Below are 16,906 nucleotides of genomic sequence, written 5' to 3'. Positions count from 1 at the left end.
GCAATAATAAGTACTCTTTTATGAAAAAAAAAATTGTTCTTACCTTCACAGAGAGTAAATGGATTTCCGTTGAATCCAGCTGGGCACTGGCATTCATAACTTCCCGGCAAATTCTTGCAGATAGCATTAATACCACACGCTGGTTTATCCCTGTGTTCCATGCACTCATTAATATCTCTGCATTTACCAGTTTCATGATCACGAGTGTATCCTCTCTGGCAAATGCAAACACTGTTGCCAATAAATTCATCCTTTATACACTGTTCTCCAGCTGGGCAAGGTGTACTCGGTCCACATATATGAGGTAGATCGGATTTTTGACAGCCACTGATGTAGGGATCACCAGTCGTTCCACTCGGGCATTGACAAGAGAATGCCCCTGCTTCATTGTTGCAAATAGCACCTGGTGGGCATGGATTACCAGCGCACTCGTCGATGTCTGTGCAGCCACCCTTGATGCCGGGTTTTCCTGTGAAGCCATTGCTGCAGAGGCATGTAGCAATGTCGTTTAGAAGCATGCAGTGGGCATTCGGACCACAAAGCACGTCTTCGCAAGGATCTGAAAACGATTGAAAAACGATTTTTTTAAATATTGTTATGCTATTTTGACGAGCCCACCCTCAACACGTTTGACTGTGCCTCGGTGGGCTTCGACATATCTCCGCCTCGTCCTCCATACGTCATGCGTCATCTTATTTTGATACATTTTAATTTCTCCAAAATACATTGAAGTAGCCGACCGTAATGGTTGGGTGAGTTAGGTGTTGCTTCGGCGGACATCCGAGTGCAGCTGCGTTTAGCGCGGTTAGTACTTGGATGGGTGATCGCTTAGGAACACCCTCGCCTAAAAATTTTCGGAAGGTAGGCACGGTGTAGTGACCTAATGTGCCATTCTAGTCAGTGTGACAGAAGGGCACATTAGGGCTCTGCACAATCGCCCGGCTGTACGACTGGGGCTTTCCATGGTTTCCCGTGCAGTCCTAGCCCGAATGGGGTACAGTTAAGAGTAAGACGGCCCATGGTAACGCAGATAAAAATCAGAAGAGAGAAGGGAGAGAGGCAAGAAATGTGAATAAAATAAAAAATACATTGAAGTAAGGTATTCTCCATTTCTCTTTTGGTGCGATATTCGTAATCCCAAATATCACGATCAGCCGACCGTTTACTGCCGACAAGCGAATAAACCTTATGAACAATATTTTCTGGAGTATAAGGACTTTATTTATGCTGGTGATTGTTGTATTTCCTGACCACCCCCTCCCCAATTCCCGAACGATAATATTTCCAATGTAATTGATGTAATGAAGAAAAACTCACGTCGGCAATCATTTCCAACGTTGGGCTCTGGACACAGGCACCTCTTTTGCGGATCACAGATGGCATTACCAGGGCAATCAGCATCTAATTCACAGGTAACAACACCGACACACTTGATGTATGGATCAGGATCTGGTATGGTGCCTTCAGGACATGCACAATTGTAACCACCCTCGGTATTGGTACAACTAGCACCATGACCACAGGCGTTTCCCCTCGTACATTCATCCACATCTTAAAAACAAACCGCAAGCATTAATCACTGGTCTTTCTTTTTTATCATGATTTTTAATCCTCAAGGTTTAATGGAGATTGTGGGTAAATACGTACCAATGCACTGCTTGAATGCATTGCCCGAGTAGCCAGATTTACACTGACACGTAAAACCTCCAGGTGTATTAGTGCATATTGCATTTCTACCACAACGTCCTGAGGGACCATTTACAGCGTCGCACTCATTTATATCTGTAATTTATGGGGTAGCACGGGTAAATTGGATGGTGATGATGATATTTTATTTTTATACTTACCAACACAACCAGCTGATATGTCATTTGGATTAAATGTCCAGCCATCCTCGCAGATGCAGTAGGCTTCATGACCATCGGGCTTGCAGTATGCGTGCTCACCACATGTTACATCATCGCATGGAGCTGTAAATGGTTGGTTGTAGGAGAATTAAAACTCGTCATAATGAAAGTTATGGATGGGCTTATTTTATCACACGTAAGGCTAAAACTACCCACTTAATTTACTTTCTACGAGGGTAAAAAATCGTTATACTGATGGGTGTCGAGAATATGACCCATCATACATTTAACATCCATGAAGGACTATTATTTTAATACGCCTGGTTCCAACACAGTGAAATAAGGAAAGACTTTACAACTTCCTCATAACCAGCCCCAACTGTTATCAACTTCTCAGGATCTTACACTTGGAAATATGTCCAGAGGGGAGAATGTGCGTATCATGGTTTATAAGGTGAACCTTAAAAAATAAGAATATTTATTTATTTTAATGTATACCTTTGCATGGTACATGTGGCGGTGTACCGATGAAACCGGTCTCACAGGCGCAGTGATAACTTCCTCGGGTATTTGTGCATACCGATGATGGACCACAGGGATTTGTTGTGCACTCGTTGAGGTCCACGCACTCAGCACCACTGGCCTTGAAACCGTCCTTGCAGAAACACTGACCCTCGATGCATTCGGCATTGTTGACGCAGTCGAAATTCGATTTGCAGAGGGTTGTTACGTCAGTCTGAAATATTGAATTTGTGGTTGCGTGATTGGCGGCACAACAGATGGAATTGTCCCCATATTTTCAACTTGAAAAAAACCCACAGAGTGACTGTAGAAAAATTCTGAATTGGTGTTGAATCCTATTCTAAAAAGAACATACACTTAAAATCGATAACTATCGACATCTCGCAAGTCTCTCACGCTTATTCCTCATTAGTTCCAGTCTTCTGAGGCGGCAAATTTAATTCATGATTAATTTAATTTTGAGATTTTCAATTATGATTGTTACAATTACAGCGCGTCTTACAAAAAGGTTAACAAGGATTTGACGCCCTCTTTCATTTATAATTTTCTTCTCAATTTCCCTGAATCAATCAACAATAAATGTGGTATTGAATATGGTAACTCATTTTCTATGGGTCTCCGTCATTTTTAGAAAGAAATTTAATGACTGTCAAAAATTAAAGAAGTGAAAAATATATTATTGTTGCTATTTTTTGATTATTCACCTGATCACAAGCAACAGTTGGATTTGGATTTCCAGAATATCCCGGTGGACATTCGCAGCTGTAACCAGGCACAGCATTCTTGCAAATAGCGTTCACTCCGCAGGGATTCTCTAGCACATTACATTCGTCGATATCTAATAATCAATAATAAATATCAGGATGGGACATAAATTGAGGGTATTGATAAAATCACAATCACATCAGTACTCTAGGATATTAGAATTTAATGTTAGCCTAACCAGTGCACTTATTGAACGGATCTCCAGTGTAATCTTGTTTACATCTGCATATGAAACTTCCCAGAGTATCCACGCACTCGGCATTCTCGCCGCACGGATTTTTCTTACATTCGTTAACATCTGTTAATAGATTAATTCGTTAGAGATGAGTGATCATCATTAATGGGTGATTATATTTTTAATTGTTAACGGTGTTACTGACTCTCGCAGTGAATGAGCCCCTGTCCGACGAAGCCCTGAGGACAAATACACTTGTAAGACCCAGGAATATTTATGCATTTGGCATTTGCAGCGCAGGCATTGTCTCTGGAGCATTCGTTAACATCAACGCAACCTAAAATCGGATCTTTCTGGTATCCCTGGAGACATTGACACTCAAAACCGCCTTCTTTGTTAACACATTGGGAGTCTTTCCCACAGGGATTGCTCAGCTCGCACTCGTTGATGTCTGGGCATTATGTTTTAGTTGAATAAAATCGTCATTATTGATTGATTATTCAGGCAATTAATTCTGATTTAATGAGAAAGCATGATATTGGCGGGATAATTATGGAATAAATACCGTGGCAACCGCCGAAGGGATCGCCGTCCATTCCATCAGGACATGAGCACCTGAAGCTACCCTCGAGATTCGTACATAATGCAGAACGTCCACAAGGACTTCTTGCACATTCGTTAACATCGATGCAACCAGCCTCTGGGCTACCCTCAAAGCCCTCAGGACACTCGCAACGATGCGCACCTGGGAGATTTATGCAATGGGCGTTCGGGCCACAGGCGTTCTCATACGCGCATTCGTTTATGTCTTCGCACTTGAATAAACAAATAATATTAGCATGGGTAAGAGTTAAGGGGAGGAGAAAGTTGGGGTCAAACGAGATGAAATTCGTCGAATGATTTTATATACTCAGTCGACAGCCAAGTGTGTAAAGGCTCAGTCTGGCGACCTAAGGGTCTTGGGTTCAAATGCAACCTCCGGCCATTTTTCGCAAATTAGTATTTCATCGTTTCGTTCAAAACAGAAACAAAATAACTTGTTTCAAGTATTTTTTGTAGCGAAGCTACTTGTATATTTATTTCTAATTATTTCAATGTATTGTGTTCGGGCTTGGCTTAACAACCGAATACCTTACCACGGCTCCTCGCGACGATTCGTAATAATTCAGACATCCTCGATCGGATGATTAATGCCGTTGTCGCGAGAGCACACGCTCGTTCCAGCTCTCATGGTGTGCGCCAAAGTTACATTTGCTGTGAATAAATCTAATTCGATATATATCAATTCCGAGTGTTATACGTTACAACACCCATTTACCCTTTACCGAATTCCCACATTTTTTATCCCAATTCACTTCTAAATACCTTGACGGCTTAATTACCTTTGACCGAACAATTCGAATTTTTTTCTGATTTTATGGAAAATTATTAATGATGTTCATTCAAATGATATTGACGATGATAATGTGTTTGAAGTTCATTCATCTTGTTTCACCACAACTCTTGTCAAACATCTTAGCATCGAACGATAGAAAAACTTACACTTTTGTATGGATTACCCGTAAATCCTTCATGACAATTGCACGTAAAATTGCCAATAGTATTATGACAATATGCATTATCACCGCATGTTCGTTCATATTGACACTCGTCAACATCCTCGCAATGTACCTCACCGTCACCGGTAAAGCCTGGCTTACATTTACAAAGAAAATTTGTCGGTAAATTACAACATTCAGCATTCTCAACGCATCGTGCTGCCAACGCTGGGTCTTCACATTCATTTATATCTGTTGAAAGGATAAAAATATATACATGTTAGGATTATGTATGTATAACCACCGTTAGTCAAACGGTTACTGGGAAATTCTGGGTTGTGAGTAAAATGGAGACAATAAGGAAGTATGAAATATTTCAGTTGAATTTTTATATCTTATCTCAATTTTCTTTTCTTTCAGATTTACCTTCGCAGCTGAAGCCATCACCGCTATAGCCAGGGTAACAGGAGCAGTGGAAGCCGCCGAGGGTGTTCGTACAGTGGGCAAAAATATCACAGGGCCTGTACTTACACTCGTTTTCATCTGAAAAACCATTTCACTTGGTTTTATTTATTTTTCCAATCAAAGAATTCCCATGTTTTTCTCTTCTACGAGAATAACGCGGAGATGATTTAAAATTGTTGCTATGGTTTTACGATACTACAGTGGTTTTATATCATTTTCCAGATGTGAAATGTCCCAACGGTATTTTTTTATTACGAAGGAACGAAAATGGATAGCAATTCAGTGGTGAAGTTGTAAAAAAATTGACAATTTCACATGAACATTAATTTCAAGAGAAATGTTTTTTTTCAACTTTATCATTTTTAAATGAACTGATAAATTTACGCACCTGGCACTTGACAATTGCACCCGCCAAAGCCATCATTGCAGTGGCACACTGAGTCAAGGCACACCCCATTCTGGCATTTAGTGCCATCATCTTTTGTACAGTCATCTAAAAGAGGCAAAAAAAATCTCAATTCCTCACTTGAAATCACAATTGACAAGATAAAGTTGTCGACACATAGCAGTACAAAACTGGTTAATAATAAGGAAGAATGGAAAAATATCCGGAATGTGTGCGTGACTGGTGGATCACAAACTGCGTGATGAGAGACGTATCATAACGGTAACACTAGGTGCCCACGCGGAAGAAGTAATACAAGTTGAAAAAAAAAAAGACGATGGTAGAGTATAAACCGATGGTGGAGCTAATGCGTTCTCGTCAGTGGCTCTTTTTACAAGATTTTTTTCATATGAACCTCCTTACCCCGTTCTCGTGTTCATCGACTTGAAGTGTCTTTTGGGTTCTCATGCTGCTGTCACGCGATATTTGTTATAATGTCGAGAGCTGAGATTTGTTCTAACAATGCTTTTTAGCGTTTTTCTTAACAACAAGGGGGGGGGGGAATTGCATTACAAGAAAAATTTTTAGATACTTGAGACGTACCTGTGCACTTGAGTGTAGCCCGGGCTTCGTCAGCCCCCTGGTAACAATCGTTTTTTCCGTCACACAGTCTCGACAGTTCCAACAATTGTAGAATATCTGTCGATGCGTTGACTTGACAACCGAAATATCCGTCCTCAAGATTTAGAAAGAATACCTCCCGTCTCGACCCACGTCCGATTCCTTTGATGGAATCCACCTGGACAAATTAATGGGTTTTTTAGGGAATAAAATTCCGAGAATTACGTTACGTATCCATTTTTCAATGAATAAGGGAGATAATTGTAACGCCTTCCCCTCATCCCTTTTTCAGGTAGGCGTGCGTTACCCCCACTCCCGGCCGTCTTCTCCACTTCTATTATCCGCCGAATGTAAACACAGAAGTGCAAATAATTTTATTTCATATTTTCTGAGAACTTGCATCGACAGTGGCCACGAAGTGGGGAAGCTCCACAATTCATGGTTTAAACTTCTACAGCCCCTTTACATTGCAACTATCGAAAGTCAACTGTATATTATGTCACAAGTGCGTAAAGCCCAGTTTTCAATTTATTTTCAATTTTATTCATCAAGTTGCTGATGCTTAGTTAAAGTCTAGACACATTTACTTTTATTTTATGACTTGTTGAATAATGTTTCTCATCTTACCGGACACGAGGACAGGAGAATCCACGCCACCAACGGCCAAAGATGTTTCATCTTCGCTGTAATGTAAATAATAAAATAATTAAAACATTCGTGAACACTGGGATAGAATTCCGGCGACTGTGAGCCTCGTTTTCTTGGCAAAATTCCATTGTTACATTTTATTATTATACTATTCCGGTTAAAATCACTTCACATAGCTGGATGAGTACTTTCTACACTTCACTGAGCGCGAAAATTCACGCTCGATACACTGACGAGTCTGTGTTGTCACAAAATATTCTCAACTAAAATCCATACAAAACCAATAATTCAGAGTGAATTACGTGATTAGATAAAGAGAGTAATTCGCAGGTGTCTAAACTACATGTATTTGCGGGTTGTGGGGATTCACGTTGGACAATTTATCCTGGGAATTTATGACTAGGCTGTATTAAGTCGTTGGCGAATGATGATATGATGGCAGGGGGCGGGTTCCTGAGTACGATGCACCTGTGTCGTTTCCTACATCTCGGGATTGTAAATTCCCACAGGGAAAAAAATGATCTGGTTAGGGCTTTTTTTTGCTCTCGATGACTTTCAGTTTCTGAGTGACATTCTTCGGGGTAAGAATGGTCTTTTATGGGTGATTAAAACATTCTCAGGGTCATTAAATAGTCTGGGGAGGAGTTTGTGGATAATTAATGAGAATCTTGTTGGGTTATATTAATTTTTTTATTTGAAATGATTCATGAAAAATTTTTGGAATTATTTAATTTTGGATAAAACAATTTACTTTATAAACGAGTAAAGAGTGAAACAGACAACTTGAAATATATATTTAAAATAGAATAGGTTGATGAAGGGTAAACGAAAGGAGAAAAATATCATTATTGTTTCTACTAACAAATGACATATGAAATGAAAAATCAGCGGCAAATGGATCTCAAGGGGAAATTAGAAAAAAATTGATGCTTGAGAAAGCTCTCAGATCGCGAGCTAAATCACGTGTTTATGACATCCAACAGCTGTTTATGACTCTAATTATCCTAGAATAACGATCCGAGAAAAATCTGTTGTTGTTCACTCGCAATTATCACATAATTTACTCCATACCGTTGGGCATCACGAAAAAAAATAGAGAATGTATGAAAACAATGAGGTGGAATGACACGTATGCAACCCGATCTGTGCATAATTGATTCAGTAATGCCTCGGGTGTGAAAAACTCCAGAATGAGACCTAGAATTTCATCAAGATGTATTTATTTCCTCGGCTGGGTGTTTCATTTCAGAAACAGCTGGGCTTTCGCTTTTAGGTGGAATATGTGTGTTCACAAGAGACCGCTAAATTATCTATAGTTCACAATCACTTATTTTACTGTACACGTGCACAGTTCAGTGATTATTGGACATTAATACTGCCAAGAGGTGAATGGAACCCCATTACGATACTTTTATTTTTCATTTTCACGAGGCGATTTTTTTGTCATTTTTTTTTCATCGATTTGTTTATTTATTCCATCGGAGTTCGAAAGTAAAGTTGAGGTTCGTTCGGGGAAGAACGGATGTACGTGACGGAAAATTCAATAGTTGCAAGGGGATATCGAATATGGAAAACGAGTTATTGGATTGATTTTCTTTATCTTCAATGAGTCATATAGTCACAGTACGGTCTAAGGGTATAACTCCATCTCAGATCGTAAAGGACGTAAGTAGTGTCCTGTGCATTTTTCGATTTTTCATTCGAAAAATGTGACGGTTAGGTGTATAGAGACAATAATAACTCGTGGTTGTGGAATATAAAGGCGGTGTATTTATCGCAGAGATGTGTTTACATCGAATGTATAAATCGGACTGATTCAACTGAACTCTTCGTCGGAGAGCGTGGGAGTTTAAATACCTTTTGTTATGGAAGGTTCGCCCGAGTCGAGGATTTGGTTCTGATTGGACGTACACAGGTCTTTCAAGATCTCTCCAGACCCGGATTGACCTGGTAAGTCCTAATCAGTTCTGGGACGTACTTTTCTGGAGACCTTTCGAATCCTCAGTTCTTTTCAGCCCTGAGAAGTCCTCTATACTCCCGAGACATTGGGATTTCACGAGGGGTTGGAGGAGAAGGCATGTATGCGGAGGGTTGAAATTTACAGCCAACGAGACGAGAGGGTTGCAGAATATATTTTAGCCACCCTGATCTCTCCGTTTGCCAGCGGTGTTTAAATAAAAAATAGTGAACGTTGACTCTGTATTTATTGACTCCCCGATGCCAATGAAACCATCGGAGGTGATAGAAAAAAAGAAAAGGAAATTTTCATTTTCACGCGAGTCAAGGATCAGGATGAAAGTCGCTTTTAGGCAAAAATGAATTTTTTCGCCAAGTGAAGGTTGATTCTGTATTTTCTAACGATTCTGATGCCAAAGAAACCCCTAGAGGCGCGACAAATGTCGAAATAAGAACATTTTTTTTCACCTGGAGCCAAAGGGTCAGATTTTCGGTTTTTCCAGGGGGAAAGTCGACTTACGCCAAAATCGAATTTTTTAACTGGGTGAACGTTGATTCCAACTATTTGAGCGACGGGCTATTCAGAACTCTCAAAAGTATGTGGAAAAAGTGAAAACTGAGAAACCGTTTTTTTTGGCCCCAGCCAAAGGGTCAGATTTTCGGGTTTTCCGGGGCAAGTGGATTTTCGCCAAAATCGAATTTTTTAGCCGGGTGAACGTTGATTCCAACTATTTAAGCGACGGGCTATTCAGAACTATCAAAAGTATGTGGAAAAAGTGAAAAATGAAAAAAAATTTTTTTCACCGGAGGCCAAAGTGTCGGATCTTGGATTTTTCCGGGGAGAAAGTCGCTCAAGGATCAGAAGGGTCACAAGGGTCAAAGTGTCAGATCTTGGATTTTTCGCCAAAATCGAATTTTTTAGCCGGGTGAACGTTGATTCCAACTATTTAAGCGACGGGCTATTCAGAACTCTCGAAAGTATGTGGAATTATTCGACTCGGGCGAGAACCGTCCGGAAATCTCGTGAGGGACAAGGGCAGAATGACGCCCGTCTCGAATATGACGGTATAGAATATTCGAAACGCGTTGATAAACTTCGAAACAACAATTCGTTTGTGGCTCGCACCACAAAAAAACCAGAAAGATGCGGGCGTATCCAGCTCTTTGAACGGGCATATATATTCACGCCAAAATGACTCAAGCATTCGAAATAGTTCATCACCTTGAATTATCTACTCAACTTTCTAAATTTTGTAGGATGAAACTGCATCCGTGAATTTGCATGTCTGTCACAAGTGTCACGCTCACGTGAATATCCCAGTCAATACGTGTGCATTCAGTGTGCATTGTCGGTGGTAGATGATCCCAGAGTGGGATCATCCTACGCGTAATGGAGTAATAAAAAGTGAAAAAAAATTGCACAGGTAATACGTGTCGAGGTCTTGTCAATCGTTCTAGGCGTGACGATTGTGCCCAATTGGTGTTTTTTACTGATTACCGATAGCCGTAATTAATGAGTGCCGCAGTTGACACGTTCAATTACGACTAACAATAACTGTCGTGTTGAAAAAATGAAATTGGGACTTTGCGAGGAGTTGGGAGCGAACTTGCGAGGGATTGTTTACAAGGTCATTAACATCCTAGGGACAACGATGATAAGATAAGGAGTGACTAGGAGAAGATAAGGCACCTGTATATGCCCTCCCACTGGGGACCGCACACTAATTAACACATGACGCAGTCAGTGAGCACACATTTGGCTAATTATTTAACGCTCTGACGTGACTTTAACGTAGGTAAATTGTGAGTCACTAAAACAATATTTCGAAATGAGTCCCTGATACATAATCAATCGACTCGTGTTGCAAACGGTCGGCGGCCTCACTTGTGTAGATGCAAAAAATCCAGATAACCTTTGTTTTTCAATTTCTACTGCTAAAGAAAATAGATGAGGGGTCAAATGTTGTTTAGGGTCGAATAGACGAGCAGGGTGATCACTTCGCTCGTCTCTCCCGTGTGACCCAATTAATCCCTCAACATGTCTTTCCCATTTGACCCTCAAGACTGTTTGACTCTTTCAATAGTTCCCGTCTATGAGGGAGTGTAGGCCAAAGAGTGGTTCTTTAGGGTCAAACTTGTTTAAGTGTTAAACGGGAGGGACGAGTAGAGTGATCACTTCGCTAGTCCCTCCCGCTTGACGCACTCGACGCCTTCGTCTGTCTCTTCCATTTAACCCTCAAGACTACTTGACCCCCTCAAAAAATTATTAAGGGTCAAACGTTTTTAAGGGTCAAATGGGAGAGACAAGCAGAGTGATCACTTCGCTAGTCTCTCCCGGTTAACCCTCTTGACCCACCGCCTGTCTCACCCATTTGACCCTCAGACAACAAAATTCTCTACGGTTACAGTTTGCCCCGCGTTCTACAAAAAAATCAGAATCGGAAAAAAAAATTACTGACAAAAATTTCTCTACCTCCTCACATACCTAGATATCTACAAAAATATTACACCATCTCCTGCTGCTATCGCATTAATTTCGGAATAAAATTAATTTTGATTGGCCTGAGAATTACAGTTCCCCCATACCTACCGCCAAATCCGGCAATACCGGATAATTAATCGACTCACTGATGTATTTATGAGAGATAATTGTACATAATATCAGAGACAATTTATCCGGGCATTATCATCAAAACCATCTAGAATTTCATCCCACGCGTGTGTAAAATGTTTCTCGAAATTCTTTTTCTTCGTGTCGTGACGTTTCTTTAACCCTCCGTTTATGGAATACAACCTACGCGACACGTCAACTCTTTTATGGTAAAACACTTGCAACATGCTTTCGGTGTGAAAGTGCTCAAAGGAACTCAACCATGATAAAAATTGGTGGAAATTTGTGTCATTGGAAAAAAAATGAACAGGATTGATTATCCCTCGGCACTTTTAGTTCCTCATTAATTATGAGAATTTTGTTTTTGTTCCGGAGGGAGAGGCACTGATCGATATCCAATTAAGACGTCAAAGACATCGGTATATACAGCAACTTTTTTCAATCATCAATATTCATTAAGGCGAGTTGTTGAAGTCCTTTCTCCATGCGATCGCATTATCTCGAGTGGAAAAGATATATGAAAAGTGGGCAAGGTTCGGTGATCGGAAAAATGTGTCCCGTCATTTAGATTTCAAAGCATTCCCATGTTTAGAACAACAACCCGTTTTGCCCCAGTGGTTCCCCAGACATTGCAAAAAAAATTTATTTTTGGATTGAAATTTTTCTTTTAATATCTTGGAAACAAAAACAATTTTTGCAATGAAAATAAAAAACGAAAACCTGTTTTGCCCGATCCGTTTTTAAACTATTGCAATCATTTTTGTTAAGAATAAAAAAAATTAGAGATCGGAAAAAAAAATTTTTTCAATGTTTTGGAAATCGATGGGACAAAACGGGTTATTCTTTCTCGTAGTTTTGCATGAAAATCTGCACAAGAATTCTACGAATTGAAAGTAGAAATTCTCGGTCGATGACGAAAAAAGGAAAAAAAAATTCATGAGATAAAAATCCACCCGATCAGCATACGTAATTGCCGGTAACGGGTGCTATGCCACATATGTATGTCTCTAATATTATACAAAAGAATAGAAAAGGAAACAACGATATAACAGCGGAAAGGTAAAGGAACCGTAGCGCAAAACTGCGAAAGGGTGAGAGGGAACAGCCAGCACACCATCACGTCCGCATTTCCTCGCAGTTTATTTTTCCTGTCTCATTCTTCTTCCTTCATTCTTAATACCAAAAATGTCGAATTGCATTCCACGTCATTCTTATTTACCTTCGTATGAATTATAATCCCCAAGCACGCCCATTCACTCACTTTTTGCGGTAAAAAATATTATGAATTAAGAAGAAATTGCTGAATTTTTATGTGTGGGAGTATGAATCTTCCTGACAAATTGAAAAATTTATGATGTGACGGGAAAAACGATGACTTCCGCGGGTGATTACTGTAATAATCGAGTTCCAATCATTCTTGAATATTATCAGATCGCAATATTACAGGAATGAGGAAAATTGTAAAAATTTCTGTCGTTTTGAAATGAAAAATCCTGTTATTACCAATATTCAACAAATTTTCCACAATATTTCCAAAGAAAAACTTTTTTTCTCATAACTATTCATTAAATAATTACTTACTCATTATTTATTTTAACATTAACGTAATTTCTGCTGTTGTATTAATTTTTCGCGAAGAAATATTATGAATTGGGAAAAAAAATGCTGAATTTTTATGTGTGAGAGGATTAATCTTTTTGACAAATTAAAAAATTTCTGATGTGACGGGGAAAGCGATAACTTCCGTGTGTGATTACTGTAATAATCGCCGTTCCAATCATTCTTGAATAATATCAGATCGCAATATCGCAGGGAAGAATGAAAAAAATTGTAAGAATTTATGTCGTTCTGAAGCAGACTCCAGTTATTATCAATATTCAATAAATTTTCCAGAATATTTTCAGAAGTTTTCTCAGTTTATGAGAAAACTTTTCTCTCATAAACTTTCATTAAAAAATTGATTACTCATCCTTTATTTACCACTTGACATAATGTTTCCTGTCACATTAATTTTTTCCGAAAAAAATATTATGAATTGATAAAAAAAGAATTTCTCGCGTAAAAAATAATTTCCCTATAATTTGTCTATTCATTTCCCCATCACCACTATTTTTTCCGTCTCAAAAGTGATTTCCCAACATCGCAAAAAGGCCCATAAATCCAAAAAATCCTAAAAATCACCCCAATCGAAAAAAAAATCCAGTTACTCCAAAAACCTAACGAAATTTCCCACAATAACCAAAGAAAAACTGTATCTCCAACAGACAAAAGCCTCAAGACTTCCGTATTTCTCATAAATCCATCAGTTGACGACACGCAGTGACGACCCTGACTCTCACCCATAGCGCGGATAATTCTCGCAGCAATTTGTTGTAACGCCTCAGCCGCATCTCCCCCCCCCCCCCCCCTCTCTCACTCTCCCTCATAATCCTTAAAACCTCAAGGAAGACGACACCCATATCCATCAGCCGGTTTACGACGAACGAGGGTAATAATAAAATTATGACTTAGAAAAAAAATAATAAAAATAAAACGTCAACCCGAGAGAGATGAACGGACATGCGTCCTTTGTTGTCGAGACACGTCTGTGTGCGCAAGCCATAAACTAATTGCCTCTGTTTCATAATGATCCTCGAGGTAAAATAAAAAGTTAAGGATGGTGGAGGGGGGGGGGAGGGTGGAGGAGTTTGAGGTCGTTATCCTCAGGCGTTGCGTCACGTACTGCTGCCTTAATTAATTTCTATTTTATTTTTATTAATCATAAGATTCAATTTGCTATTCCGGGCAGAGAGAATTTTTCAATTTTTCATTTTCTCCGTCAAACGGAGATTTCGTTTTTTTTCCATGAAAATTTTTCTCAGGAGATGAAAGGAATTGGTGCATACTCCTCGCTCATTGTCAGTTTCTCAGTCAATTTATTTTTCCATTATGTGTAATCGGCCACAATGACCCCATTACACCTCAAACAGCCCTCACTTGAATGTTCTCTCTTTGTGACAATATTTTTTTCTCTCACCGACTTTTCCCATTTCTTTGGGGTTTTCGTGTGCAATGGGTGGCCATTGTGTGTGACTCGTTGGCCCCAAAAAAATATACCTGTCACCTCTTGAGGTGAAGGAATAATGTGGAGACGTAACAGGTGACGGCAGGTGGTTTCTCAGAATGCGGGAGAGGGGCAGAAGGGGGAAATTCACTTTTTAAAAATTCAGTGTAACGATTTTTGGAGCCTCTATTTCGCTTATCGAGTAATGTAGTGTGTTGTCTATGTATAAAAAACGAGAAATTCATTTCTTAAAGCAATAAAAAAATACATGCATCACATAGTAGATATGTATATATGATATAATATATACTATACATGAATTTTTTTTATATGTTCATTTTTTTCAACTGTAAAAAAAAATATCAGTAGTGAAGTGGTAAAGTGGCACAAGTCAATTTTGACTATACACCAGTTTTCAATGAATAGCTCGGAATCTAAGGGAGATAGCTAATTTTTTGTTGTGACCTTTTTTGTAGAGCCGGTTAAGAGTTACAACAAATGTAATTACAAAAATTTTGCTATCTCCCTTAGATTCGGAAATATTCTTCAAAAACTCAACTGGGAGATAAGTCGACTTAAACCGTTTTACCACTTCGCTACTAATATATAGGATAGTATATACGTACACAGTACATAATAAATCCCTAAAAGTAAAGAAAAATGCAAAAAGCAAGAGAGAAACGCAGAAGAAGACGAAGAGGATTATGACGATTCCAGAAAAATTATTCAGCAATTGAATTCTCATTGTGAAAAACTTTGTTGAAACCATTCATTTTTTCTGCATTATTATTGAGATGAAAATTAATGTCCACCCATGGAAAATAAAACGCGCGTGAAGCGTCTGTTAAAAAATGTGGGCTAAATTTTTTATTTCAGTAATTCACGGGTTTGTTTAGATAGACATGTGTTGATTGGCGTCAAAATGTGAGAAAAATGAATTTTTATCATCGACTTCCCATGTTTGAGCATTGATAAAGAAAGAATTTTTAATATTTTTTTTCAAACATAAGTTTCGATAATTCACGTGACGAGGCAGTGCCCCGGATAATTTGATGGCTTGAGGTGCTAACAGTAGTTAAAATAACTCTTCCAATCGGGGAAAACAAAATTTCACGGTTGTAGATAAAAAAAAAAAAAAAATTAAGATGAGTGAAAAAACCGACGGGTTATAAAAATAGACTCGACCCCAAGTGGACAGGGGCTCTGTATTTGAAGAGTCGTCTCCAACGATTCCTCGTATGCCAAGCACGCCCCGAGAGAAGAAGAACAACGAAAAAAACGAGAGGAGGCAGTTGATAAGTGCGAGGGAGAGAGACTTCACGAAGTACACGGATCACCTTGGGGCCACAGCCGAACGCTTACCTGAGGCAACATCCGGCATGATTCGAAGGGGGCAAAATAGCCGGTGACTCGCGTGCTCTCAGTGCGGAGGTGGACTCTCAAATATGTTTGAGAGAGACGTTTCAGGAGAGAAAGAGAGAGAGTGAGAAAAACCGCCCACCGCTCAAGTGAGAGAAACTAGTTGTAATGTGTGCCGCGGCGGGAGAGACTTAATCCATTGGGAGAGTAAATGGATAACACCACCCCGGTATACAATCACTTGGATTAATTTGAAAATCAAAATTTAAATTTTACACCTACGACCCATTTTCGGGAACGTGTGGGAGGCATTTTGATGGGTTTCGAAAGGTGAGTGTTTTTTTTTGTTTCAATTATGAAATTGAATAACACGGTGACAATTACTAATTCAGGAATTGTCAAATGGTTTAAAATGTCACTTACGACCTTTTGGTTTAAACCTCGTGAGATGGGTTTTGTGGCCCTGGCGTTTGAATGAGATGAATGCTTGGCACGCAGACGACTAAGGTTCAAATCCCTTCGGAGTCCCAGATTTTGTTATTAATTAAAAATAATTTCATTCCTGCGAATGTCCCTCCACATTAATTGCAAAAAAAAATATAAATTCCCACAGTGAGACTGTCCAGACCACCATAATTGATTGAATAATGAATGTATGACTGAGTGCAAGAGCTCCCGGTTGAAATCAATCGAGTGAATGCAACATCTTATTTAGCTACACGTACATGGTCAACACCAGTGACAATGATAATCCTCACGTAATATCCATTACCGGCCTGACTCCCTTGAACCGCGCGCATCATGCGGAATCGTGTATATGCATGACACAATCGAGTACCTCCTCAAGAGCCATCGATACTTATTACCTTGCGCTCTACACAGGTAGACTCGTGTGATCGTGCAGAAGGACAGAATCGTCAATCCGTATAAAATCCCATTTAGACGATAAATCGAAGGCCTTGAGGGTAACA

At 39.4% G+C, this 16,906-nt stretch overlaps 1 protein-coding gene across 1 annotated transcript in view; it reads right to left on the bottom strand.

The window, feature by feature from the left end:
• Positions 1–15,957, bottom strand: part of LOC107044541 — a 75,709-nt gene extending 59,752 nt beyond the window's left edge. Inside the window, exons 1-15 of the mRNA XM_029126562.1 lie at positions 15,939–15,957; positions 6,946–7,001; positions 6,301–6,496; positions 5,701–5,805; positions 5,274–5,390; positions 4,852–5,099; positions 3,875–4,124; positions 3,515–3,760; positions 3,313–3,432; positions 3,074–3,207; positions 2,346–2,583; positions 1,848–1,970; positions 1,648–1,782; positions 1,318–1,551; positions 44–559 (exon numbers count right to left, since the gene is read on the bottom strand). Of these exons, the coding sequence (XP_028982395.1) occupies positions 44–559; positions 1,318–1,551; positions 1,648–1,782; positions 1,848–1,970; positions 2,346–2,583; positions 3,074–3,207; positions 3,313–3,432; positions 3,515–3,760; positions 3,875–4,124; positions 4,852–5,099; positions 5,274–5,390; positions 5,701–5,805; positions 6,301–6,496; positions 6,946–7,001; positions 15,939–15,957 (2,737 nt within the window). The remainder of the gene's footprint in view (positions 1–43; positions 560–1,317; positions 1,552–1,647; positions 1,783–1,847; positions 1,971–2,345; positions 2,584–3,073; positions 3,208–3,312; positions 3,433–3,514; positions 3,761–3,874; positions 4,125–4,851; positions 5,100–5,273; positions 5,391–5,700; positions 5,806–6,300; positions 6,497–6,945; positions 7,002–15,938) is intronic.
• Positions 15,958–16,906: the final 949 nt, after the last annotated feature.

The sequence above is a fragment of the Diachasma alloeum genome, unplaced genomic scaffold (assembly GCF_001412515.2).
Source record: "Diachasma alloeum isolate Michigan unplaced genomic scaffold, Dall2.0 Dall_scaffold_00760, whole genome shotgun sequence".
Taxonomy (NCBI): domain Eukaryota; kingdom Metazoa; phylum Arthropoda; class Insecta; order Hymenoptera; family Braconidae; genus Diachasma; species Diachasma alloeum.
The sequence above is the reverse complement of the archived record's forward strand: the minus strand, read 5'-3'. Positions and strand labels throughout refer to the sequence as shown.